General features: G+C 48.6%; 2 protein-coding genes across 4 annotated transcripts in view; both read left to right on the top strand.

Moving 5' to 3' along the window:
- Nucleotides 1–1,566: 1,566 nt before the first annotated feature.
- EIF2B5 (eukaryotic translation initiation factor 2B subunit epsilon) lies at nt 1,567–20,080 on the top strand. Its single transcript, XM_039713619.1, has 16 exons — nt 1,567–1,744; nt 2,846–2,970; nt 3,421–3,606; nt 3,698–3,875; nt 5,082–5,162; nt 5,826–5,903; nt 5,984–6,296; nt 6,954–7,099; nt 7,390–7,525; nt 7,976–8,077; nt 8,718–8,825; nt 9,712–9,802; nt 10,581–10,704; nt 15,553–15,678; nt 17,170–17,280; nt 18,350–20,080. The coding sequence occupies exons 1-16, from the start codon at nt 1,592–1,594 to the stop codon at nt 18,413–18,415; spliced, it is 2,124 nt and encodes a 707-aa protein (XP_039569553.1). The 5' UTR covers nt 1,567–1,591; the 3' UTR covers nt 18,416–20,080.
- A 3,370-nt stretch (nt 20,081–23,450) lies between these two features.
- The window catches only part of DVL3 (dishevelled segment polarity protein 3), a 33,723-nt gene continuing 29,915 nt past the window's right edge, over nt 23,451–27,258 (top strand). For all 3 annotated transcript variants that reach the window (XM_039713554.1, XM_039713555.1, XM_039713553.1), the window contains exon 1: nt 23,451–23,705. In XM_039713554.1, the coding sequence (XP_039569488.1) occupies nt 23,539–23,705 (167 nt within the window). In that variant the 5' untranslated portion in view covers nt 23,451–23,538. The remainder of the gene's footprint in view (nt 23,706–27,258) is intronic.

The following is a 27,258-nucleotide window of genomic DNA, read 5'->3' as shown; positions in this document are numbered from 1 at the left end:
GACAGAGGGGACTTTGTTTTCTGCATCAGTCCTGGACCTGCAATTCAATCGGTGGGGAGGAATACTGCATGTTGCCTGTTACAGCTTTCTTCCCTTTCCTAAAGACCTCTCAGCAATGCCACGAGGGCTGTACAGCACTGCCCATGATACTGGGGCATGCTCTAGGTCTGTGGTTAAGTGGTGCCTCCCTTAATTTCCCTCCCTCTGGCCATACTGTGTGCCTTGGGCTGATAAGCATGTGCCACCTTCCGCGCTTGGGAGAGGCCCTGCCACAGAGCTGGGGGTGCAAATGCCCTGTGCTTCTCTCAGACCACAACTGAATTTGAGACACATCGAGTCTTTGGCTTGTCACTCAGTAGCAGATGACAGCGGCAGGGTGCCACAGTTTGTGGGGACCGAGGGACAGCAATAGAGGCTGGTGAGGTGACAGAGCAGGGGCTGTGAATGCCTGTCCCATGTGGAGAGGGGCAGAAATGTGACAACGGGGCAAGGCAGCGAGCACCAGCTGCTGCAGCAGCCAACATTGGAAAGGGCTGTCCTGCTGCCAGGCTCAGGACTCTCCATAGCCCTTCTGCTGCCATCCCGTTAGGAGCTACCTAGGGAGGTCTTTCAGCCTGTTTTCCTGGTTTTGAGTGCAGGGTTATCACACAGCTTTTCCTTGGTACAAATGAGCAGGTGACGGTGCTGTGTGATCTGTGCCAGGCAAGTCCTGCAGCCCTGGGACGGGCGGCAGAGAAAGGCAGCAGGGGGACGCAGCTGAGGGCAGGTTTTCTGTGCTGAGGGCTGTACATGGCCCGTCCCCCCCTGAGGACCAGGATAGTACTGAAGCACAATCAGAGCTGTGCGAGGACGGAGCCTGGGCTGGGGCAGGAATGGCTGGAGGAGACCGGGATCCGTGGAAGAGAAGTGTCCGAGCAGGGGGACAGCCAGGCACCAGCACTGCGGCATCCCAGCCGCTCCACCAGGCTGAGGGCAACAAAAATGTCACCCCACTCAGAAACCACGTCTGCTTCCCTCCCATCCACTCTGGAAGGGTCTCTGAGCAGAGTCCAAGGGGTCCCTCAGGGCTGTGGGATTTGGGACAGCTTTTCCATGGCAGGTGTGAGCTGGGCACAGAGGGGCTGCTTCCCAGCGAGGCTCTCCTTTGCAGAAGGAGCCTCTGGACATTTGGGAACGCAGCACAGACACATCGCTGCTAGGAGGTGTATCAGAAAACATCACTGCTCCCAAAACCAGACAGCACCAGGGTCACATCAAAGCACTGCACGCACGCCGAGGCCACCTGGAGATGTCTCTGGGGATGTCTGTGGGGACATCCAGGCCTTCCCCAGGCCGCGTCCCGGCCACGGCAGGGAGCCTACTCGGGGGGTGGCGATGAAACGCCTCTCCCCGCTCCTCAGGCCGTGCGAGGGCGGTGATGCCGGGAGGAGGGATTTGATGGGGAGGCAAGGAGCAGCCCTGGCCCGGCTCCCGCCCCGTTCCCGCCCCGCTCCCGCCGGGCGCGCCGCCCCGCGCTGTTGTGTCCCCGCCGGGCGCCCGTTGCCGCTCCCGCCGCGAGCGGAAGCGGAAGCGGCGGCGGCCGCGTGCGGCGATGGCGGCCCGCGGTACCGCGCGGCGCGGGGCGGGCGGGGGCTCCGCCCGCGGCCCCGACCCGCAGGAGGAGCCGCCGCCGCCGCTCCAGGCCGTGCTGGTGGCCGACAGCTTCAACCGCCGCTTTTTCCCGATCTCCAAGGACCGTCCGCGGGTGAGAACCCCCCTCTGGGTGCTGCTGCCGGTGCCGCCTGTCCGGTGTGCGCTGTCCCCGGGAGGCAGCGCAGGGGTCGGGAGCGGGCGAGGCTTCTCCGCGCTCCGGCACCTCTCGCCCGTCGGAGTTTGTGTCCCCCGGCGGAGAGGCGGCGGGGATGTGATCGCCGTGTGGGGCTGCCCGCTCTTCCATACGGCCTGGGAAGAGCTGCGCTGCTGGCTCCGCGTCTGCGCCTGCTGCGGGTTTGGACCGGCTTCTTTCTGATAAAGGAAAGAAACAAAGTCTTGGTCCTTGCCGGCTGTAATGCTTGGAAGAATATGGCCAGAAAAATGGATGTGGGGAGTACTTTAATTATCCAGCTCAAAAGGCTGTGTGTTAAAGGAACATGAGAGGGTTCTGGAGGCTTTAGGTCTGGGTAATTAACTCACCTCGTTTGCTGATGAGGTGTTGGTGGTGCTTGTAATTATACACGCGAGCTCAGGCCTGAAATGAAACAGCACCAAAAATGAGTTAAGGAATGGTGTGGCATCACTCAGGTGTGACTCAGTAACTCAGTTTAAAGCTGTGAGTTGAATCTCAAGTCAAGAGAGTACTTACTTCACTTCAGGTTGGAGGCACCTAGGTGTGACTCAGTAACTCAGTTTAAAGCTGTGAGTTGAATCTCAAGAGAGTACTTACTTCACTTTAGGTTGGAGGTTTTTCCCCCTTGTTTAATTCTGGACACTCATATTCCTGTGGCTTCATCATTCATGTCTGACAGGTTTTTCTTGAAGCAGTTAAAGCCTGAGTCAGGGAATCAACACTTTTTTTTCATCCAGTCTCTGTCATTTATCTGAGTCTTCTTGAACAGTTTTCAGTGATAACTTTAACTTTTTTATTCATTCTGAACTGAGAATCTGCCCCTAGAAGATCATAAATTAGCTCTTACAGTTTAGATCAGCTCTAAAAGATTTTTATAAAGCCTGGTGGAGCAGTTACTTGTGTTATGTGTCTGGTACTATTGACTATCCCCAAGTTGGAAGGGGCTGTTGCTGATGTTGGGGTACTGAGTGTTTGTTCAGCTATCTGTATGGTTTTTTGGTTTTGTTTTTTTTTCTTCAGGCTCTTTTACCTATGGCAAATGTGGCCATGATTGATTATACCTTGGAATTCCTAACAGCAACTGGAGTGGAAGAAACCTTTGTTTTCTGCTGTTGGAAGTCAGCTGAGATAAAAGAGCATTTGCAGTAAGAATCTCTTCTTTTTAGTTTTATCATGGGATGTATTCGGCCCTCCAGCAAATCTCAAAGGCCTCACTGATTCTTATGAAAACTGTCAGAGACACCCTTTGGGCAGTGGGCTCCCAGTGTCTCAGAAAGGAGCATCCCTGCTGTGTGGGGCTGTGGTTGTGCAGTGCTGGAAGGGCTCAGTGCTGTGGGACTGCTGCTCAGTTCTGAGCGTACCTGGCCTGGCAATAGCAGGGTCACTGTCACAGGATGCTCCTTGCACCCCCTTACGGGTGTGGCACGCACCCCGTGTCCTATGAGCGTACCAGGCCTGGCAATAGCAGGGTCACTGTCACAGGATGCTCCTTGCACCCTCTGTGGGTGTGGCACGCACTGGGACCCTGTGTCCTCGCGTGTCTGTGGGAACAGCCTCTTTATGCCTTCCTGATGGTTTTTTCCCCCTTCCTCCAGGAAGTCCAAGTGGTGCCGGCACACGTCTCCCAACGCGGTGCGCTTTGTCACCTCGGAGCTGTACCGCTCCCTTGGTGACGTGCTGCGCGACGTGGATGCCAAGTCCCTTGTTCGCTCCGACTTCATCCTGGTCACTGGCGACGTGGTGTCCAACTTCAATATAGCCAAAGCCCTGGAAGAGCACAAGTAGGTGCTGGAAGAGTGAATCTTGCCTGGTGTGCTGAGCTGCGGTCTGTAGCTCTCAGAGTGTTCTCATAGTTCTGCCTTCTTTTTCCAGGTTGCGTCGTAAGATGGAAAAGAATGTGTCTGTGATGACGATGATATTCAAGGAGTCCTCGCCTGGCCACCATGCCAGGTGCAAGGAGGATGACATTGTTATTGCTATGGACAGTGCCACAAACCGTGTCCTTCACTACCAGAGAACGCAGGGGCTGAAACGATTCCGCTTTCCTATGGTGCGTCTGGAGCCTGGCCGGTGGAAAAGGGCTGTGGTAGTGAAGCAGCCTGCCCAAGGAGATCCTCCTTGAGTGAGGGCTGGGAGCTGTCCTAGCTGCTGCTCTTGGAGGAGCAGATGATAGGAAGTAACTTGGCGTAAATGGCTTTTTCCCCCCTTGATCTTTATTTGTGGCTTGGTGTAATCATGATGGGACACGCATGTTTGTGCCTCATTCCAGTTTGAGCATGAGGCAGATGATTTCTCAGAGTTCAGGTTTTGCCCTTTAGTTCCTTCCCATGATGTAAAACAAGGGAGGGAGATTATTTGTACTACTGCAGGGGCTCCCAGTTTGGAGTGCATATACCACTACCATACATAGACCACTTTTACCAAATCATTTAGGTTGGAAAAGAGCTCTTAGATCAGAGAGTCCAGCGTTTGATCAGTACTTTTTACAACTAGACCATGGCATGTCCAGTCATTTCTTGAGCACCTCCAGGGGTGGGACACCAGCACCTCCCTGGGCAGTCCATTCCAGTGTTTAACAGCCCTTCCCTTTTTGAAGTGTTGTTGAGCCTGACATGGGGTGGAATTACAGAGGTGCAAGGAGTGGTACCTTCTTTCACCTGTTTGTTCACCTGATAATGTAGTAAATGCTCTGTAAATGTCTGTGGAGGCACTTTATTAATGAGATAGATGGACCAGTTTCTTTCTTCAACTCATAACTAAGGCTGTGATTGTATAATATTTTCATCCCCAGACCCGTAATCAGGAGGTTATTTCATGTCTTCAATTGGAAGTACAAATGACCATAGGAAACCAAAAAGGAAAAACCAAAAGAAACAAAATCCAACAGTACAAAACTAACCCCCAGCTGTAAAAATTGTGTTTGGATTTATCCGTGGGTTTTTCATACAGTTGTAGCTCCCAGAGACTGAGGTAAGGAACCTCCTGGAGGAAAAGTGATTGTTGGAAGTACAAGCTGTTTCTGGGAGACCTGCACTGTGCAGAGGCAGGGGAAGTCTCTGCTGGCTGACACTCAGCTCTTTGTGTGACCAGTCTGTACCTGCTAAGATTGGGTCTAGTGTAGATTGTGGATTTTTCTGATCCTCAGAACTTCAGCTAGTTTAATAATTCAATCAATAATGCCCCTGACTTATAGATGGGTTTTGGGGCTTGATACTGCATGAGGCATTCAAGTAATCTGAATTTTTTCCTCTTTCAGAGTCTGTTCCAGAACTCTATTGAGAATGTTGAGGTGCGCCATGACTTGCTGGATTGTCATATCAGCATCTGCTCTCCACAGGTGAGCCCTGCCCTTCCAAGGGTCCAAAATTCAGTCTGCACTGCTCCCTTGGTACTGCTAGTGTGCAGAGTGTGTGTGGCCTGAGCACCAGGTTTGGGAAACAGAGCTGGCTGAGCTGAGGGCGTGGGTGATCACGTGCTGCTGTGTGGAACACAGCTCAGTCACTTGTTGGCATCCACTGCTCAAGCCCAGGCAGACCTACATGGTGGATGCATCCAGAGACTGGCTGATATGGCACAGAATGAAACTTTCAGGAAATAAGTGATTTCACTTTGGGTATAATAGCATTGTGGAGCAGAGGTGGTGGCTGTGCTCTGGAGAAGTGCCAGTACTTTTAAGCTGGTACCATGTTAGGGTAACATTCAGGGTTATTCCAGCTAAGGCTCACTAACATATCTTCCAGATCTGATAAAGTTTGTCTGCAGCCTTCCTTTGGCAGTGAAACTAGAAAGCAAGGCTGGGAAGATTGCTTGGCAGTGTCTTGCCCCTTTTGAAAATCTGAATCTGTTCATGGATTCTGGAGTAGTAGTAGGGGAAGGAGATGGGAGGGTCAATATTCCTAGCAGAAGGAGTCAGAGCTTTATTCAAGGCAAGACCATCACTTTCCTATATTGTATAACTTGGCTCTAACTATAGTATTTCCACGTGCTTTATTCCTGGCAGGTGGCTGAACTGTTCACAGACAACTTTGACTACCAGACACGGGATGACTTTGTGCGTGGCCTGTTGGTGAATGAGGAGGTAAGGAGAGGGTTGTTACAAGGCAGCTCCTGTTACTTTGCCTTAGAGAACCTTCTGACGTGCTCCTGCCTGTCTGCCAGGTCCTGGGAAACCAGATCCATATGCATGTCACAAGAGAAGACTATGGTGCTCATATATGCAACCTGCTGATGTACGAAGCTGTGTGCTCTGACATCATCCGGCGCTGGGTTTATCCTCTCACTCCAGAGATGAACTTCACTGATGACAAGAACCAGAGTTACACCCACTCTAAACACAACATTTACCGAGGGCTGGATGTGAGCCTTGGCCACGGCAGTGTGCTGGAAGAGAATGTGCTCATTGGGCAGGGAACAGTCATTGGCAGCAACTGCTCCATCACCAACAGCGTTATTGGGCAGAACTGTAGGATAGGTGAGTGCAGGAGTGGGGGGACGTGCCAGCCGTGCCAGGCCAGGGCACACATTTGCTGGAATTCAGGTTTTAAAGTGTGTTTGGCACTCAGAGAGGGTGATAGGTGGGTACTGATTGATTGCTAATGGGGAGAAAGGAGAAAAGCTTGGTTTTCCAGCAGAGGAAATAGATTAAGGTTTTCAGGGTACCATAATAAAGCTGGAAAGTGCTTTATGAAAATGAGTTGTTTCAGCAGCAGAGAATGCATGACCTTTACTGATGTAGAGTTATCAACCACCACCATCCTGCAAATGAGGGACATCTGTCCCCATTTTCATGAGCTGTTTCCTAGCAGCTCACTCCTAACCTTGCTCCCTCCTAGCTCACCCCTTCTTAGCCTTGGCTGGATTTTCTTTTTTTGTTTTTGTGATTTGGTTGAATTTGTCCAAAACGGATATCAGTTGTTACTCTCAAGTCTCTGTAGAGAACAAATTTGTCTTTCACCTTTGGGTAAGAAGTGGATGTAGACTTCTGAGGCAAATTTTCCCCTGTCTTCTAACATCCATCATGCATCAAGGGGGTTGGGAAGTCAGCAAGATGCTTCCTAGTGGACTCAGCAGTGTCAGAGAGCACCAGATAGCCTCCCTCAATATATTTGTACTTGGTGGTGTATAACAGGTGATAAAGTCACTTTGGATGGAGCTGTTCTGTGGGACCGAGTGCACATAGCAGATAACGTGGAGATCCACCATTCTGTTATCTGTGATGAGGCTGAAGTGAAGGAGAAAGTAAAGCTAAAGCCCCGCTGTGTCCTCTCTTCTCAGGTGAGCTGATTTATGTCTGTTCTACTTTCTGCCTCCTGGCAGGTTACTCATCTTACACTGTACTATTCCAGAACACAGGACTGCCCCAAGCCTTTTTGCAGAGGTGGAGACTGTGCTGCTGTTCCCACCCTTTTCTTCCCTTAGCTTGGCTGGGGCAGTATAGGATGGAAAGTAGCAGTGCTGGTGTCTTCAGTTACACTTATTAGTGACAGCTTGTCTGCAGCTGCTGGTGGAGGTACAAGGGGGCAGTCAGAGTGCTTGTCTTTAAGATGTGTTTCACATACTTTCAGGTAGTAGTAGGTCCTGGCATCACTCTCTCTGAGGGCACAGTGATCTCTCTGCACCCCCCAGATGAGGAGGAAGAGGATGATGACCAATTCAGTGATGATTCTGGTGTGAACAAGGAGAGCAAAGTGAAACTGAAAGGTATGAGAGTCTCTGTCTCCGTGCACTAAAGCTATGCAGAAGGTTTTGTCTTGCATGATCTTTTGGGGTCTTTACCAGCCCCATTCCAGACACTGCAGTGCCAGGGTGGAGCTTAGTGCTGCATTCAACCTGGAGCCTGTGTTTTCATCAGAACAAGCAAGGATACTCAGCTGTGTCCAAGGGCTTTGTCCTTGTGAAGTACTGTTGCTACAGTGTGGGTTTGTCAAGGGATCTAAACATGGTCTGCCAAATGTTGCTGCTGTAGGAAGGAGTAAGTCACTTGTCAAGGCATGTGAGAAAGTGAAAGCTGAAATCCATATGCATCTGCAGGAGTCCCAGCTCTCTTGATGAAGGCTCTTTAGGGGTAGTAACATGCAGGTTATACCAGTCTATTTCAGGTTTGCCTGTAAATAGATCTGCTACATCCACACTCTGCTGATTCTTTTTCAGGTTACAATAAAAAGGATGTAGGCTCAGAGGGAAGAGGCTACCTCTGGAAAGCAGATGACAAGAATGAAGAGGATGAAGAAGAGCAGAGGCAAAGCCTATGGGGTGAGGAAAAGTTTGGTGTGGTCACTTGGGAGTGAACAGAGAGGCATGTGTTGGGGAAACTGGCCAAGTGGGATGCTGGTAATTGTGTAGAGCAAGACCTGGCCTCTGTGAAGCAGACTGGCTCCAGATAACAGCTGTGTGTGGAGGGAAGGTGAGAGGTAAAAGCAGGTCATGGACCAGATTCTCTACCTGTGCTCTGTGAGAAGTGTTAGATATTTGCCTTACACTAGCACACAGGGCTGTCTGTGCTGGGAATGCTGCACTATGGACACCAGGCCCTCCCTCAGATGGGAATATGCTTTGGCTATTCCAGGTGCTGCTGGCTTTCTTCCTGCCAGTGGCAGCGTCTGCTGACATTGCTCCATTGTGACTCAGCAGTCTGCACAAAATGCAGTTGCTTCTGCAGTTGTCCGTGTCCTTTGTTGTCTGCCTGCAGACTCCCAAAAAATCCCATTGTCCTTGTGCCAGCCGTAGTGTTCCCTCTGCAGCAAATCTAATCATCTGGACCTGTAAATAGAAGCTTCCTTGCAAGGACAGATAGTTGCTGACTTGGTTGGGAAGTCCCTGGGACACCTGGTTCCTATGGTATATGATGGTTGCAGCTTTTGAGTGCTGAATGCTGCATCTTCTCCTTCCTCAGGCCCAGCTATGCACTCAGAGGAAGAGAGTGAATCTGACAGTGACCTGAGCATGGGCTCTGAGGAGCCAGACAGTCGGGCAGCTTCCCCTCAGCTGGATGACATCAAAGGTGAGATGGGCTCTGCAGAAGTACAATGATTCTGTAGATACTGCAGTGTTTGAGGTTTGTGCTGCTTTCTCTAGATGTATTGGAAAATTTGTGCATCTCTATGATATGTTGTTTCCTGATCTCACTTCCTGCATTTTCTACAGAGTTCTTTAATATTCCCTGTATCACTGCTGGGTTAACCCAAGGCAGTCAAGGATGAGAAACTAGCAAAGAGTCTCTGTCTTTCTCATTCCTCCTCACTGGACCTTCATGAAAGAGACTCCCTGAGTTCTCTCTTTAAATGACAGTGTCATTGCCTAATTTTAGAGACTATGGGAAGGTCCAGCAGAGTTTCTCTACATGGACAACTTATCACTGTAATCATCCTGGAGAAATAAAATGTCCTTGTAGGAGTTTCCTCTTTTGGCAGAGATGTTTTGGTTTTTTGCTGTGTTAAGCTTATCTGGATTTGAAAGAGGTTCAGGCCAAATTGGAAAGACCCAAAAACTTTCTCATGTTGGAATATCGCCTCAAAGGAAATAAAACCAATACATTTTAGATTTTAATTAATACTTTCAGTTATGGGAAGATGAGATTTGTCTGAATAGGAAAGGCTAGATTGTGAAAGTATAATAGCAACTCTGCTCTTAAAGGCTTCAGAGGTAAATAGCCTTGTGCTGGTTTCTGTGGATAGATAAATCACATGTAGTGGGTGGTTTCCTTTGTTTGAATTATATCCCACTATTTATAAGTATAGTTGCTGTGTGTTTGTGTCAGCTTGCAGAGAGCAAATAAACATCTGTGTCAGAATGCTTTTTTTATGAAGGGCATCATTCCTTCAGTAATGAGCAGTTTGAAGAATCTGTGCTTTTCCCTCGTGTCTAACTGCCTGTCCTTTCTTTATTAGTTTTCCAGAATGAGGTTCTGGGTACATTACAAAGAGGTGAAGAAGAAAACATTTCCTGTGACAACCTGGTCCTGGAAATCAATTCCCTCAAGTGAGTTGGCATGTCCTTAGGGATCCTCAGGGTGTCCTTAGGGATATTGTCCCTGAACAGCTGGGATTGACAGCAGGCATGTCAAAAGAAGAGGAGAAACCACATGAATGCCCATTGTTAGACATTTTGTCAGTGTGGAGCATGGGAACTGCAGCTTAGACATCATGACTGAATGACAGCAGGAGTTGATGGAGAGCACCAGCTGCACCTCTAGCATCCTTGGTGGTTAGGCTTTTCCTGCCCCATCTCTGTAACAAGAGATTGAATTGCTGCTAAATAACTGTGCACTGAAGAGAACAGGCCAGTTCTTGGCACAACTCCCTGGAAGTTTGTGCAGGGTCTGTTGCTCTGGGCATTGCAGTATTCAGCCAGCTGCCTGCAGCTGGGGCTGTGCTGTGCTGTGGCTTGTCCACAGTATATTTACAGCAGCAAGTCTAGAACACATAATCAGAGTGCCTTTTATCTACTGTTTCTCAAATCCAAACCTGTGTGCCTTCTTTTGTGCAAGAGCATTCCTATAGCACTCTGGTAAACGTGAGAGTGCTGTCCCTGCAGCAGCTTGTTCCAATTGTGATGACAGATTTTTCAGCCCTTATGTGGGGCCTGATGCAATGCAAAGTGATTTTATTGTCTGAATACTTGGAAAACCAAATAAACAAATAAGAAATAGGCTGGGAATATGAGAATCAGATTTTCTGCTCTATCTCTGTGAACAGCCACAGTCTGCAGAGATCAGACAGTGTGAAATGTTGAGGGTTTTTTTCCTTTTTCATTGTAGGTATGCATATAACATTAGCCTGAAGGAGATGATGCAGGTGCTCAGTAAAGTGATCCTGGAGTTCCCACTGCAGCAGCTGGATGCAAACCTGGACTCCCAGAACTATTTCTCAGCATTACTTCCTGTGAGTCCTGCTCCATTTGACTCTTCTTTGTGCTTGTCTCCTAGTGTGTAACAGTCTTTGTGTGCCCTAGGTAGTTCCTGCCTGAGAAATCTCCTTGTTTAAGCCTGGAGCCACTTGAACTCTTCGAGTTCATGAGCCTCTTTGTCTTCTGTAGAAATAAAAATGAACTGAAACTGTTGTTCCTGTTTGACAGAGCTCAGCTGAGACTGTAGGTGTGGGAGCTCTACTTCAGTACCTGTGGTTGTTTCTGTTGCTTGTGTGACACAGTAGAAGTGCATAATTTGTAAAAGAGAAAAGAGAAGGTCTGTTAGAGATGTCTTTACAGGTTTGCATTCCAGCAACCTGGTTCCAGTTCACCTCAGCTCCTGTCCCTGGGGCAGTGGGGAGCACTCCTCTCCCAGTGGGATCCTTTCCAAGATCTTACTTGTCTGCATACCATAATTGGTGCCAATTCTTTTTTCAGCCAAATGCAAAGGCATGATATTGTTGTCTTTGTGCAGAGGTAAAGTTCTGCTTTGTTTCTAGGGCCATGAGTTGTATAGTTGGGTGTACCAACTTCAATTTCCTGCCTTATGGCAGACAAAAAGGTAGGATCTGTTTTAAAAAGCAGGCAATCTTCTCTTAATGGTTTTGTTCACCCAAGCTGAAGTCATTGTGGTGTTTTTGTGTCCTTGTTGCATTCCATTTATGTATTTGATTTTGCAAACTACAGATTCTGAAGATGCTCTTTCAGAATGAATAGGTCTGACACATGTTTGGGACAGACTACTTAATTTTTTTTAGGACTACTTTTTTTTTTTTTTTAGGAGATTGAGAGGAACACTAGACTTCCTCATAACCCTTTCTCTGAGGAAGTATGTGTTTTCAATTGATGGGAGAGGGTGGAAAACTAATTTTCCTTTGTGTAGGTGTAAGCACGCTACTTAATTCACCTCTTGCACATGTGGAGATGCCTTCTGCAGAAAACATCCATGTAAACTGATCTGTTCTTCAGATGGCTTAATGAGATTTTGCTGCTCACTCTGTTTAAATTCTGCTTGCTTTTGTTCATTTTGCCAGATTGTTTTCTTGAATAGCATGTCCTGTCCTAGAAAAAGAGAATTGAAGGAGGAGGACCAAAGAAAATGTTGGAGCAGGTGTTAGATTCTGAGTGGAAAGCAGTACATCTAGACAACAGCGTATGTGGAATTGGTAGCTATAAGGATGGGGTTTTTTTATCCCAGCTGGGATAGGGCATCTCTTGGTCTCCCAGATTAGGCTCTGTAGCATGAGTGGGAAAGGAGAATTTCACTGCAGCACTCAGTCAGATGATGTTCTTGTCTGGGATGAAGCATATAAATGCATGAAGTTTTGTGTAATTGCCCCAAAGCCCTGAGAAGCCAAAGACAATGGTAGTACATGAAGAGTTTCTCTATGTAACTTTGTCCATATCTTTTTTTATCAAAGGAATATATTTTGTGTGAGATGGGGCTACCTGCATTCTGAGAGTGATGGGTATCAGAAGCCCACTGAACCTTACAGACCTGTTTTATGTTTCTCACTCTCTTTGTAGCTCAACTCTGACCAAGAGATGCTGAAATAAGATGGGTTGCTTATGTGAAACCTATAGTAGAGCAGTCCCAGGCAGCTCAGGAGGGGAAATTGTGGGAATGCCATAGTTGTGATGTATGGTTTGACTTGAAACCACACTATGTGGTCTGAAGTGCTGCCCCCTGAGCATGAACCTCTGAAGTGTTGCAGCAATTTTAGGAAACAGGCATCTGGTAAAGGATATGCCCATGGGTATTTTTTTCAGATGGAACATGGAGGCTTGACAAATAGAGGTATCCAGTCTGATGTATGTCAGGCGTCTCGTTCAGCTCTTGTGCAAGTTGTAAAGCAAAGAAGGTGCAGAAATAGACCTTTCCTAGAACTATAGACCTTTCCCAGAACTGGGATTCTGTAATGGTGTGCATGTGAACACACCGTGGGATTGCTTATTTGGAGACCAAATGGATTTCTGCTGTTACTGAAGCCATTTATGGTGATCAGCACAGATGCTGTTGTGGTTTAACTATCCCCATTAGCACCAGTTACAGGGCAGTGCATGTTCTCAACTTGACATGGTATATTTTTTCTTCTTTCCCTTTTCCAGCTGAGGCACGCTGAATTGGGTCCTGGGGTTGTGAGTGTTTTCTGTATAAATAACCTGCTTTCAGAAACTCCATAGCTTCTGGATAGCTTTGTGCCTGCTTATGATTTAAAGATGTTAATAGAAAGGTATTACAAAGTGTTTCTTAGCCTGGAAGGAACTTTCCTGTAGCTTTACTGCAATTGAGGTGAAGATTCCAAAGAATAATAAGAATGGGGAGATGGTTGTAGAGGAGGTATGACTGTTTAAGCATTTTGCTAAAGTACCTCCTGTAAATATGCCACAGAACCCTCAGCTGTTTTATTGTCATACCATGATGATCAGGATAATTCTGTGCTGTTACTGTTGTTCCTTAAACCAGTCCATGTACCACTGTACAGAGGAGTTTGTTTGTACTAATCCCTTTCTTTGTTTCTGCTTGAGGCATGCAAATTCCAGCATGGTTGCCTAGCAGATTGTGTCTGAAGAGGTGATGGAGTGCAGTACTGCAGAGTAGATGAGCACTGTCTCCTAGCTGAGGCCACCTTTGGTAGTCCACACCAGCCTGGGCTATCTCCATAGCCTGGGTTGTAGCTCTGCAGTGTGTCCTGGAGCTCTCCCTCTCTCAGGTCTGCTGCCTGTTAACAGTTATCCTGGGCAGGATAATGCTGATTAACCCCAAATGTAGGTGACAAAGTTTCTTCATCAAACCCTGAGCCCCTGTGAATTGCCAGTTTCCCTTCAAAACAGACCAGATGTGTTGTGTAAGGAGACACTGCTGAAGGCACAGCAGACCTGTGTATCTGTCCAGGCATGCCAGGGGTGTAGTTTCAGGATCACCTGCTAGCAGGCGTGCTGAATTGGGTCCTGGGGTTGTGAGTGTTTTCTGTATAAATAACCTGCTTTCAGAAACTCCGTAGCTTCTGGATAGCTTTGTGCCTGCTTATGATTTAAAGATGTTAATAGAAAGGTATTACAAAGTGTTTCTTAGCCTGGAAGGAACTTTCCTGTAGCTTTACTGCAATTGAGGTGAAGATTCCAAAGAATAATAAGAATGGGGAGATGGTTGTAGAGGAGGTATGACTGTTTAAGCATTTTGCTAAAGTACCTCCTGTAAATATGCCACAGAACCCTCAGCTGTTTTATTGTCATACCATGATGATCAGGATAATTCTGTGCTGTTACTGTTGTTCCTTAAACCAGTCCATGTACCACTGTACAGAGGAGTTTGTTTGTACTAATCCCTTTCTTTGTTTCTGCTTGAGGCATGCAAATTCCAGCATGGTTGCCTAGCAGATTGTGCCTGAAGAGGTGATGGAGTGCAGTACTGCAGAGTAGATGAGAACTGTCTCCTAGCTGAGGCCACCTTTGGTAGTCCACACCAGCCTGGACTATCTCCATAGCCTGGGTTGTAGCTCTGCAGTGTGTCCTGGAGCTCTCCCTCTCTCAGGTCTGCTGCCTGTTAACAGTTATCCTGGGCAGGATAATGCTGATTAACCCCAAATGTAGGTGACAAAGCTTCTTCATCACACCCAAGCCCCTGTGAATTGCCAGTTTCCCTTCAAAACAGACCAGATGTGTTGTGTAAGGAGACACTGCTGAAGGCACAGCAGACCTGTGTATCTGTCCAGACATGCCAGGGGTGTTTCAGGATCACCTGCTGTTGAATTACTCCATTTAAAAAGGTGTAAGGAGACACTGCTGAAGGCACAGCAGACCTGTGTATCTGTCCAGGCATGCCAGGGGTGTAGTTTCAGGATCACCTGCTGTTGAATTATTCCATTTAAAAATATGTGGAACTCTCATTTAATCTCCTACAATACTTTTGTATGAAGGTCAGGTCATGATCTGACCAATGAAGAATTTTTGTATCTTATCCAAGTTCTGATACCTTTTAAAATTTTTATGGACAGGGATCTAAGTATTACCTCCTAACCCATATTCAGGTCAGTCTGTGCTGCTTTGCAGAGCTCCCTGCTGCATATTTTCCAGATATATACAACAAGGGAAAGAGCTGTGGGGGACTCAGAAATATTATTTGAAGAGGCAGCACTAAAATCATTAAACTTTAGATTTCAAGAAAAATAAGCCTTGGAGAAGAGAACAACTAATAGTGTAACAACTTCTTGCCCTTCATCCTTCCCACTCATTCCCTGCAGCAGGCTTCAGGATCCAAACAAGCCTCTAGGCACACAGCAAATGTGTGATTTGCACTTAGGGGCTGCTCTGACACGTTCCTGTTTTAGGGGTGGTTGTTTTTCACTGTTCACTTCTACTCAGCTGGTAATTAACCTGGCATTATCTTTTTCTGTGTTTCCTTATTCGTCCTTCTGCTTTGAAGGAAAATTCCACTGAAATGTCAGCTGCTCTGTGGGGGGAGGCTGTGAGTAGCATGTAGGTATCTCTCCTTATCAGTCTGCAGTGAAGAGATTTTGTTTGAATACCAGACTCCATTGAACACATTCATTGTGATGGTCTGGTATTCCATCCAGAGAGGCAGAAACAAGAAAGCTAACAGATACTCTGAAAGATTAGTAAAACCAGGTTCTGTTCTCACATGTGAGACTCAATATCATCTGTTTCATGGACAGAGAGGGCCAAATACCTGAAGCAGTCAGCTGAATAGTGTCACAAAATGCTTCCCTGGGTCACTTTCTTGGTGTAACACAGCTGAAACACAAGGCTGAGTGCACCCATCCATCTCAGCTCAGGAGCTCTTCTGTGCTTTCTCCCTGCAGCTGTTGAAGAACTGGACCCCGTTGTTTAAGAACTACATAAAACGAGCATCAGATCACTTGAATGCCTTATGTGCCATTGAGGAGTTCTTCTTGGAACATGACAGTCTGTGCACATCGATAGCTAAAGTGAGTATCCTCTCCCAAATCTATTTTTGCTAGATTCACAGTGGAATGCATCCTGTTTACATCATCACCTCTCTGCTTTAAAGGACAGAATTTTGGAGTCTCGGTGGAGAGGGTGTGTAGAAAATCCATTTATAACAATTTCTTTTTTAAAAAAATAGTTCTGTGTCTGCCTGTGCCTCTGAGGGAGCACAGCTGAGGGTGAGTATTAATTACCAGCCTGCAGCCTGTGGGGAGCTATTATTTTGCAGCTTCCAACATAGATGCCCTTGTTGTGTGATGCTGGAAGAGGCAAGGCCAGAGACTTGCTCTAGGAAGAGCTTCTCTTCATTTATCTCTCCATGGGATCTCACTGCTAAATGGTTTATCCTACTTTGGAGTGCAAAACATGAAAGCTGGGAATAAAAGTGGAATTTTATTCAGGCTGAGCTAGTTATGAAATTGGGAATAAAGTAAAGCAGTCATGTGGCTTATTATCTGTCTCCCTGCTTCTGAGAATTTTCATATATTCCTCCTCACCATCCTTCACAAATATTTTGTCCCTGCATTCTGTCTGCCTTATCACATGGAGAGCATTTGACTTGGATTACAAAGCTCCTTTAGCAGCAACTCAGGAAGCCCCTGTCTCTTTTGGAAGAGCTCTCCTAGAGCCTGCTTAACTCTTGATTCTTCAAGAAAGAGTAATCCTAACTTCTGCTACCAGTGCTTGTGGCTGATGGCAAAGCACTTAGGACTGGAGCCAAAAGCCTTCAGTTTGGTGAGCCAAAATGTCCTTGAATTACAGCAATTGTTTGGCATGTGTCCATTGTTCTAGGGGCCTGGGTTTCCCTAGAGGCTGGGAATTGAAGTGACACTTTATATTTGGAGTTGGCAGCCAGCTTTGTTAGCGCTGTGCTGCAAGGAGCCCGGCCGCGCAGTGCCTGCTCTGCCTGAGCACAAAGGCACCCTGAGAAAGCCTGGTCGTGTCTCCCCCTCGCTCACGGGGCAGGGGCTTGAGCTGAGGAATGACCAATTGCTTTGACACCTGCCATAAGGCACTGCAGAGGCAGAGCTGGCAGGAGGAGGGGCACAGCTGGATAGGTTCATGCTCCTCTGCACGTGTCGCTGTTGAATGTGAGCCGGCATCAGTTGCTTGTTGGATCTGCTTTGGGGATGGCGTTTGGGTTGCTTTAAAAAGAGAACTTGTGTCTTGAACTGATGCCCTCTGTGACCCCTCATTGCCTGCTGCTCTCAGTCATACCCAGCATCATCAGAGCTGAAGCTGGTGGGGCTTGAACTTTGACTCATTATGTGTCACAGCATCTGTCAGGAACATAAGGCTTGGTAAGAGAATCACGGTTATTTTTAACAGTAGAAGGAAAATGAAGCAGACTGAGTGCCTTCTGGTGAAGACAGAGCTGAGAGACACAGATTGCGTGCAAACTTTGTACTTGGACGTGAGCTAGTCCCAAAAGAGTTTATAGAGAGCCTGTTGCTCTTTTCTAATTGATGCAGGTGTTGATGACATTTTACCAGCTGGAAATTCTGGAAGAAGATGTAATTCTCAATTGGTTCTCTTCGCGGGACACGTCTGACAAAGGAAAGCAGCTTCGTAAAAACCAACGGGTGAGTCCCAAAGGTGTTGGGAGAGGCTGGGGTGGGGGGAGAGAGACAGACAACAGCTGCTGAAAGAAACTTCGAGTAAAGTTTGGTGTCGCTGTCCCCTTCTGTGGAGCAGCTGCCATCACATGGTAGGCCAAGAAACACATGAGTGCACTGAACACTGAGCAACACAGATTTGTTCTCCAGAGCAGTTTCTGTGCATTCTGCCATAATCATCCTATTTGGATAAGGAATGGAGGTAGTATGAGGATTGTTTCTAGTGGGCTCTCTGTAGCACGAGGCCAGCACTTTCTGGAGTAGCAGCACAGCTTCTCTAAGCCAACACCCATTTGAAATGGGCTTTAGGCCAATGCCCTGTGTGCTGGCCCCATGCAATTCCTTTGAAGCTTTCATTCCTGGCTCAGCAGTCCCTTCACATATATTTCTAAGCATTTGCTGTACTGAGTAGTTTCATTTGGCTTCTGTTGCAAGGAGCATAAAAACTTCCCTCCTCCATCAGGCAGAACATTGTGCTGCAGTTTGGCTGAGCCCTGTTCCAGTCCTCCTCCCTGGATCTGGAAGAGAAGTAGAGGAAAAAAACCATCTAAAGAACAACTTTGTTCAAGACCTTTGCAAAGTCAGCTACTAACATAGGTCAGCAGTGCTTTCAGCTGCTTATTCCAGCCCAGTTAAAACGTAAAATGAGCTGCCTTTTTAATAGCAGTTTATGAGGGATGAGTTTTTTTCCCAGAAGAGTTTTCCTAACATGTCAACTAAGGTGCAGCTGCCATCTCTTTGTCCTGAAGCTCTGAAAACCTCTCAAGCTTTTGTCTTTTTGCTGAGTGTTGGAGGGATTGTCTGACTGAAGGAATCTCCTTTAGGAGTTTAATCAGACTGCATTTGTCTGTGGCATCCCAGTTGTTTTACACCTAATTGTCTCTCGCTCCCTCAATCTGCCTCCATTTTTGTTTCTTCTGGAAACACTTTCTCTTTCTGGTCCATGGTGGTGATGTTCACTCAGTATATCTGTTGAGCATTTCCAGCATCTCTTAGGTGTCTGTTGTTACCCAATTATGTTTCATTCTCTCTGCAGCTCCAGAAGTTTATCCAGTGGCTGGAGGAGGCAGAGGAGGAGTCGTCTGATGGCGACCAAGACTGACATGGTGGCTCAGCACGAGAAGAGGCTCTCACTGCCTTTCTGGGCCAAGTGGGCAGGGCAAGATCAATGCCAGTGCATGGTGTATAGATGTGGGGCCTGACATCGAAGTGACTGACAATCCCATCATTAATTCAGTTGTGTGTTCCCAACTTTGCCACTTCCCTCCCTCCCACCCTCATATGCACCTTATGTTGCAACCCAGTATAAAAACTATAAGGGAAAAGCAGGAGGCAGTGATACCTAAAATCCCTCTGGAGCCTGGATATGATGTACTATAAGATATCTTTTGGGAGGTCCTTGTTACTAATACAAAGGGAGAGAGTAGATGCAAATGCATACAATGCCCCTGTAGATCTAACCATCAGGGTTGTGGAAGAATGGTCATACAGCTGAGGTATTTGGAGTCATTGTTGCTTCTGGAGCTAAGGGAACTCCTACTGAAGAGACACCGGCAAGGTTGGTGAGTAAGAGCATGTGGATTAGGATCTGGAGTGCAGGACTGGAATTCAGGAGTTCTTGTGCCTAAAGAAGATGCAGCTGTCTGAGGATGCCCAAGGCATTTTGCAGCCTAGAAGGCACTTCTGTGATCTTTCCAAAAGGGAAAATCTCTTGCCATCTGCCATGCTAGGATCTAACACAAATTGCACAGTGGAGCTGGTAAAACCATGTGTTTCCTGTGCTGTAGAACTGGGGGTGATGTGTGCTCAGCTTCCCCACAGGGCTGGTTGATGGTGGATGGCTGTACGGATCACCATATCCTGCATGTGATCTTCTGTGCCCCCAGCTTAGCAGACATGTTTTAGAGAAGTGTCTGTTTCTTTTTTTTTTTTTATGAAAAGGGAGCAGAGGTGCCTGGCTCCTCCTGCTGCACCAACTACACTTGTATTTTGCCCTGGGGGCATTGACTGCACCAGCTGCTTTGAGGAGAATGCAAGTTACTAAGTTCTGCTCCAGTGTGAAAAGGAGCGAGTGGTATTTCCTTCAGCAGCACACAGTCTGTGGATCCACATGATTTCAGTTACATAAGCTTGCTTACTTCATGGCCATTTATTTATTTGAAACTTCCCTCAGACAGCAGGGAAAGTACTGCAGACCCACTGTGAGGCTCTGCAGCTGCAGAGCAGCTCGGCAGGCAGCAGGGAGTGAGTGTGCCTCTGGCTCTGGCAGTGTGTGGCAGCAGCAAGGCCTTTAAGAACAGCTAACTTGGAAGTGTCACTGTGCTGCATTCTCCCCTGCTCTCAAAGAACAGAGTGAAAAGGGTACTGCAACCATCAGCTTGTGTTCATAGGTGGGTTATTTGTTGGATGTGCTGACCTAGCCTCTGCCCCTTCAGGAGGAGCATGGAATAAATCCTTTGCAGGGGGAAATGCACTGGAGCTGCCCACTCAGGATATTTACTTGGCCGTTCCGTGGTGCCACAATTGTCAGTGAGGGGACAGCATTGGATGCTGGAGACCAGGGATACTGCCTCTAAAAAGCTGATGTTCAGGCAGGGCCATCTTGTGCACTCACACTGTCAGTTGCCAGGATTGTGCATAAATGTCCTTGTTTTCTGACATTGCAAACTCAGTCTTGTAAATGTTGGGGAAATAGTCGGTATCTGAATTTTCTGTATCTGCCAATATTTAATTCAGGGAGCAAATAAAAACTATCCTGGTGTTACCAGCTTGTTTGCTTTTTTTGACTTGAAATTGTATGTCTCCATTTTACATGCCTGAGCAGGGCTTCATGTGTAAGTTAAATAACTCGTCACTGCTTTTTGCTCCGATTTTAAGCACACAATAGCCAGGTAGGAAATCAGCACAGCATTGAATTGGTGAAAGTGTTTGATGGTAACTCATGAGCCCTGTTTGCAACTCCTCGAGAACAATTCATTAAAACTTCTGAACTTGGAATACTGAAGTGGGTGAGGTTTGGTTTTGTACAGAATTATGTTGCAAAGATGAACCTTACATCCAAAGAAATCTGTTGTCATTTGTCATTATGGGAATTGATGGGAATGTTGGCTGATACGTCATCTGTCCTCCTGATGCTGGGAAATAAGAACTGGCAGAGGCAGGGAACTGGCAGAGGCAGGTACAGAAAAACCATTTACAAACCAGCTGCAAGACTTGGTAATTTTAAAATCTCCTTGGACATCTCAAGTGGTTTTTTTTTCCTTTTACAGGGTAAAGATGGCTTAAGAATAAATTTAACATGTAGTGCTGTAAATGGCTCAGTTTTGCCAGAAGTTCTTGATTACTTCTGCCAAGTAACAATTCCACTTTTGTTTTTTCCACATTCCTTCCTCCTTTGCTCCAACTTTGTGGTATGAGCTGCTTTTTACCTGAGAGTTAAAATCCAAGGGAAGAATGTTGCTCTATGGCCACATCCTTCAGGCGTTGGTAGTGTGTGTGGTGGGGTGGTTTTACAGATGCCAAGAATAGAGTAGCAAAAAGAAAACAAATTAGAACACTTGATACTCTCTAAGGTGGAGTTCTGGCATGGTGCAGCATCCTTATGTACTGATACGTGTTGTACTTTTTAAAGGAGCATTTATTCCATTGCTGAAGTGTAGGGTGGGCTTGGTGCTTTGTTGTTGCTTCAGTCAAGATGTTTTTTTTGTTTGCAAGACTAGAAATGCCTTTGAGAGCAATCTTGAATGTGGATCCTTGCTGCCCGTCTCTGAGCAATGTAAGCAGTACTTTATTTTACTAAGGCTATAATAATCAACTTGTCTGCCTTCCCATCTGACAGGAAGAGAAGGAGGGAAGGAAGGGAAGGAAAGGAATGAAGGAAGGAACGAATGAACGAACTTGGTGTTCCTCCATGAAACCTACAACTTCAGTTAACGATAGTAACCCTTTTAAAAGGAGATAATAATTTGGTTTTGCTTAAAGGTGTAAGTGATAGAACTCAACTACATCCACCTCTGCTTTGGGCTGTTCCAAGATGCACTAAAATGTCTGAAGCCTGTGTACTCTGTAAGGAGGAGCAATGTTATCAATGCTGCAATTTTTAAGTTGCCGTAATTGCAAAAATAAGCCAACAGGCAGTTCAAAAACTCTTCCTTGTGGACCTTGGAGTGCACAGCACAATCCCCTCCTGCTAATTTCTTTGGCACTGTGTTCTTAACTCCCATTCAGTGAGTCATACAGCACAAGGCCTCTGTGAGCAGTGAAACTGATCTATCATTGAGTCTATTCAGTCACTTGGCCTGTTTTAAAAGAAAAGGCAGCTGTAGCAATGAGATTTCATCTACTACCACCCTGAGCTGCATGTGCTCCCTTGGGAGCTCAGCACTACCAAAAATGGCCCTTTTGGTAACAAAGGTGTCTGATGTGTACAATACAGGCTCCAAGGTGCATCCATGGCTGTGCTGTGAGGTGGGTGAGACAGTGGGCCTGCCAGGGACACACTGGGATTCTTCCACACGTGCCTGCTTTTGGGGCAGGGAGGTGTTGCAAAATGACATTAAGATTAGCTCTGTCAGGGTTGACACAGGAAGAAGCAACTTAAACTAAACTTTTCCATTCCTGACCTGGATTCTTCATTCCAGGTACACCAGCTTTTACCACAGAGCTCCGAGCATAAGGAAATCACAATCTTCCAAGAGCTGATGTGGAAACATGGGACAGTCTCAGACCTCTTACAACTTACCTGAGGACTTCCCTGGAATTTTTATTCTTTTTTCAGTTTAATGTCAGGTTCTTCCCCCAGTCTAGCAGTGCTGCCCGGGTTACTAGCAATGCCTGCAGGACTCTTTAATGCATTAGAAGGCTTATTTAGCTCAGCCTGCCTGAGGAACTTGGCTCTGTTCCCTGTAGGATCTCTGTGGCTCCTTTTCCTACGGCAGGAGAGCCTAGTCTGAGGGCTGGTCTAGTCTTGTGCCCTGTGCAGGCCCATGGTGTGGTGCTTCCTCTGCATTTGTTCCTTCTAATCCAGGATGGTGCAAGGCGGTTCTTGCCCTTCCTGTTGGTGGGTGTTCCCAAAACTCCATCCACCCCAGCTTTGCTCTCAGCCACAGCTCTGGGAAACTGCTGATGGAGATGGTTGCTTGGTGCCTGCTGGGTGGTGGCAAGGTGTGCACAGGGGAAACCAGGCAGCCTGAGACTGCTGTGGAACAGAGGCAAGTCCCAGGGGCTGGGGTCACAGTGCTGATGGCTACAGGTAAGAATGTGCTGGGAGATAGAGGATGGGAAGAAACCACACAGCCAAAAAGGGTGCCCAGTTGAAGAAGCCATGGTATATGGAGCAGAGGATTCTCAAAGAGCAAAGAGTCTGCTTGGTGAGGAAAAGGTCTGAGCACTGGGGTTAGTTGTTGGATGGTGACAAGGGCTTCAGAGGGAAGCCTTAGCTGGAGAGGAGCTGGGGTGGGTGGTAGTCCCTGTGTGTGGTGGCCATCTGAGACAGTATGGGGAGCTCAGAGGGGTCTGTGCATGGGAGGACAGGGTGGAGATGGATATGCCTCATGCCAAGCTGTGCTCATGGAGCACATGGCTGGATGAGGAGCGTGGAGAAGGCTGGGAGGTGTGATAAAGGACTAGGGCTGCAGGGATAGAAGGGGAGGCCTGGGGTGTGGACAGAAGTGGAAGCTGTGGGACACAGGAATGACCCTGTGTGTGAAGCAGCATCAGAGGGTGTAAAGGGGGAGTGAAAGCCGAATGGGGTGGGGAGCCTGGGAGAGGTATATTCCCAGCTGGCACTGGGCATGTGGGGGCACGGGGAGCAGCAGGCTGTGACAGGAGGATGTGGATGGAAAGTGTAAATCCCAAGGCACCCACGGGCAGTCCCAGGGGCCGGGCACCCACGCGGGGCACAGCAGCGCGGGGCGGATGGCTGTGTGGGGTCCGTTCCAAATGAGGGTCAGCTCCAGCGAGGGGGGTCTCCTATCGAGTCGGGCTCTGCCTCGGGGACGGGCTGCGGGCCAGCATCGTGGCGGGATCGGGGCCCAAACTCCCGGGCTGCCCGCCGAGCGCGGTCCCGACCCGTGGCGGCTCCCGGGGCCGCTCCCGCGCCGCGGCCCCACGGGGCGCCGGTTCCGGTTCCGGCGGGCGGGGGCCGGGCCGGGACTGGGGGTCCGCGCCGGGGCGGAGGAGGCGGCGGAGGCAGAGGCGGGGGCCTGGCGGCCGGGCAGGGGCGCCATGGCGGCGGCCGAGACGAAGATCATTTACCACCTGGACGAGCAGGAGACGCCGTACCTGGTGAAGCTGCCGATCCCGGCCGAGCGCGTCACCCTCGGCGACTTCAAGGGGCTCCTCAACCGCCCCAACTACAAGTTCTACTTCAAGTCCATGGATGACGACTTCGGGTGAGCGCGGGCCCGGGCCCGGTCCCCCGGGGCCACGCGTGGAGCCCGGGCCCCGTGGGCCTGCCCGGGAGCAGCGGGGGCGGCTGGGGAGCTCCCGCCCTGACGGGGCCGGGCCGGGGCTGGCTGCCCCCTGGGCCCCGGGAGCGCCCCGGGGCGGCGGGGCCGGGACCCCCGGCATGGGGAGGTGCCCCTCGTGCCCGGCGCGGGGAGCGCGACCCCCATCCATCCTGCATCGCCATCGCCTTTCCTTGGCGAGGATGGGCATGGTGACCCCGTGGGTTCTGTCTGGGCGGACACGCCCTCCGTGCGCCCCACCTCACCTGTGGGAGGCTGGTGGTGACACCCCCCGCGCACATTCTCTGGGGCTCGTTGTCCCTGGGTGCTGCCCCTGGGGACAGCCGCACATCCTCGGATCCCGCAGCAGCTCCGGGGCAGCTGCGCCATGCTAACTCCTCGTTGAGGGGGCTGGTGATGCCCTTCTTTAGGTGCCAGAGGCATCTTGGAGGAGACCTTCATCCCCATCTGAGGGTCACATCCTCCCCGCATTCAGGATGTTTGGCCAACACCTTGCCTGAGGGGGTATCTCCCATGCAGCCGACACTGGGTTGTCTGTACCAGGTTGTATCCTACTCAGGAGTGTCATTTCCCACCCAAAAGGGCCTGGGCATCTCCCGCTGTGCCTGCCTGGGGAAAGTGCCCCTTGCTCCCTCCTCCAAAAGGGTGTGGAGGTAGTGCCATGGAATGGATTTGGGGACATTTTTTTTCTCCTGCCATCCATTTTGGGGAGGGACATCCATTTTGTCAGCTTTGTCCTCCGCATCTCATTTTTGGGAAGAATGTGTAGAGAAGACAAACTTTCTCCTCCCCTACCTCCATGGAGAAGGAGTGAGAGCTCTCCATGTGCTGCCCACCTCTGAGCAAGGGGTGTGTGCAAGACTCACTGCACCCATGTATGTGTCTCATCCTCAAAGATGTCCCATGCTCAATCTCTGGTATGGAAGAGAGGTGCAGCCCTGCCTCATATCCCAGCTCCTGCAGGGCAGATATCTTCCAGCACTGTTGTTTCCATCATTCTTTTGTGATGCCCTTTGGTTCCTCCCATCACAGGTGACTCTTTGGAGGTGAGGAGGTGTGTTCTGTCCCTTGTTTGGATGTTGAACTCACTGATCTCCTGGTCAGCCCCTGCTGTCCCCTACCTGTGTAAAGTTGGTTACTGTTCTGGGGAGCAAGTACCATGTGAAGCCAGCTTCCTGTAAGACCCTTTGTCCTCACTCTGTTTTGTCCAGATTTCCTACATCTGACTTTCCTTTAGCCTTTTTGAGGACCTCTTTTGCCATCCTGGGACCCTCTTGGTTTCTACAAGATGTGACCCTTTACCATTCCTAGGACTTTGGTGTTTGAAGGAGTTGTGTGATCCTTCCTCCTCTGAAGATTTAGTGTTTACAGTAGGTCCTGTGTACGGAGCTGGGATTGCTAAGTGTTTCAGTTTTATAGTCTTCCCAGTGTCTCCTCTCAGCACCAAATACCTCTCTAGGCTGTGATTTTGGCTTGTACCCCATGTTGAACAGGGCTGGGCCTGTTTGGGGCTTGGATGAGATCTCTGTGGCTGCCTCAGCAGGGGGTGCTCTCCCCTCCTCAGCCAAATTATCCCCGTGCCCAGGTTCCCGTTAGTTTGGGAGGTGCCAGCTTTCAGATGAGGCTTGAAATTTGGAGTCGCTCCTTTGACCGCAGTCTGGGACGCTGTGCCTCCCTGAATTCCTCCTGACCCACTGGAGAGCTTTAATCCTCAGAAGCTTCCCCCTTCTCTCCTGGCAAATAGAAGTCTCCAGCCCTCATTTTCCATAAATTTCCTCAGCAATATCAGTTGTCTGTGGATCGTTTCCTGTCCCTCAGCTGTTGAGTAGCGTTGGGTGCTATGAAACAGCTGCCTCTCCCTGTCTCGGAGGGGACCATGTTCATTGGTGGGAGAAGTGAATTCTCCATGCATGCTGTTTGTAAACAAATGCTTTGGGATCCTTTGAAATGTTGTTCTTGAAGTGAATTCAAACTTGTCTTGAATGAAACATTGCCATGTGGGTGGGAGAGTGCACAACTATAAACAAAGTTTAGTAATAAATAGCAGCGTCTTGCATTGGGAAGAGGGGTCTGGTGGCTGTGAGGTTTTGTGCTGTGCCTTTTCATCTTCTATCTCTTTAAGGTTCTACATGAGGAGCTAGATGATATATTAACAAAACTCAACAATAAAGCAGCAAAGGGAGTTATAGTGGGTGATAGCAAGATCAGTTGTATCAGAAATGCATGGGATGGGATTTTTATTGTGATCAGTTCAGCTAATTTGTTTGGGAAGCATAAACTGCTCTGGAAGGGAAGGTGCAGCTGAGAGGGGGTTGGGGGCTGTGTGTGGACAGCCTATTCCTTGGAAAAGTCCTGGGCAATGAGTTGTGCAGTTGGAGCAGCATGTGCAAGGCCTGGGGTGTGAGAGACAGAGCAAGCCTCTCTCACCATGGATGCTTCATCAGGAAAGCAGTCTCTGCTGCTTTCCAGAGAGCTCAAGAATGTGCTGGTGGTTGGCTGGAACATGGTGGGAACAGCCAGAGCAGTCCAGCTGCAGCCTTGTCTCTGAGAAGCCCTGAAGCCCCAGGCAGCACACGAAATTTCATGATCCCTGGTAACTGATGTCCATGAGAAAGTGAGCCATTGGCCTGCAGGGAGAATCAGACAGAAGGGCAGGAGGCACCTTGGCTGCTTGGCTGCAAATGCATGGGCAATTAGTGAAAACTAGACTGGAGGTTAACAATGGTGGCATTCAGAAGCTGTGTGACAAGGAAAAGCATTTCTCTCACACATGTATTCCTCTCAGCTCCTTCCCTGGGGGGATTCCCTCAGGGTGCCTTCTGTCTGGCTTGTGCTGGGCTGCTGTCTCTCAGCTGGGCAGTGTCCAGCAGTAGGACCCAGGTTAAAGCCCCATCAGTGAGAGAATAAATAGATGGCCTTAGGGCAGCTGATCAATGAGGAGGAGGCCTGCAGGTCTCATGGTTCTGCTTTGGACCTTCTGCTTGATCCCTGTGGCATAAACAAAACTTTTCCTCTCATCTTACTAGGAATGGAGACATCTCACCTTCCAGAGCCAGCTGGAGCAGAATCTCCAATGTTTCCTCTCACCTCTATAGCCCAGTCTGACTCTTTCTTGCTCTTCCTCCTTTTTTCCAGGCTGTGGATCTCCAGTCTGTTATTCCCTTCAGCTAACCCCATCCCCAAGGCAGTATTACAGCCTCAGTCTTGGTGTGTGGGATTTTTCATTCTTTTGTTTATCTTGTTAATATTTGTTTGCTCTGAGAATCAGAGTAGTGATGGAGCAGCTTCAGTGTTTACATCTCCTTGGAAATGTGAACTGAGGTTCCCCTGGGTGGCTGTGGAGTTGTCTGGCTATGGCAGGAGTTAGTGCTCAGCTTCAAATAATTAAGACCCAAGAGTGGTGTCACTTCTGGGTGGCAAGGAGAAGATATGAAAAGAATTCCTGCACCTGGTCCTGGGGAGAGGAGTTGTGAGCAGC

The sequence above is a fragment of the Passer montanus genome, unplaced genomic scaffold, assembly GCF_014805655.1.
Source record: "Passer montanus isolate IOZ18808 unplaced genomic scaffold, ASM1480565v1 scaffold29, whole genome shotgun sequence".
Lineage (NCBI taxonomy): Eukaryota > Metazoa > Chordata > Aves > Passeriformes > Passeridae > Passer > Passer montanus.
The sequence above is the reverse complement of the archived record's forward strand: the minus strand, read 5'-3'. Positions and strand labels throughout refer to the sequence as shown.

Excerpts from the sequence above, each read along its gene's own strand:
- EIF2B5 (XM_039713619.1), top strand. The coding sequence starts at position 1,592 with ATGGCGGCCCGCGGTACCGCGCGGCGCGGGGCGGGCGGGGGCTCCGCC. Across the intron at positions 3,876-5,081 it reads AACGATTCCGCTTTCCTATG|AGTCTGTTCCAGAACTCTAT; the intron begins GTGCGTCTGGAG and ends TTCCTCTTTCAG. Across the intron at positions 9,803-10,580 it reads CTGGAAATCAATTCCCTCAA|GTATGCATATAACATTAGCC; the intron begins GTGAGTTGGCAT and ends TTTTCATTGTAG.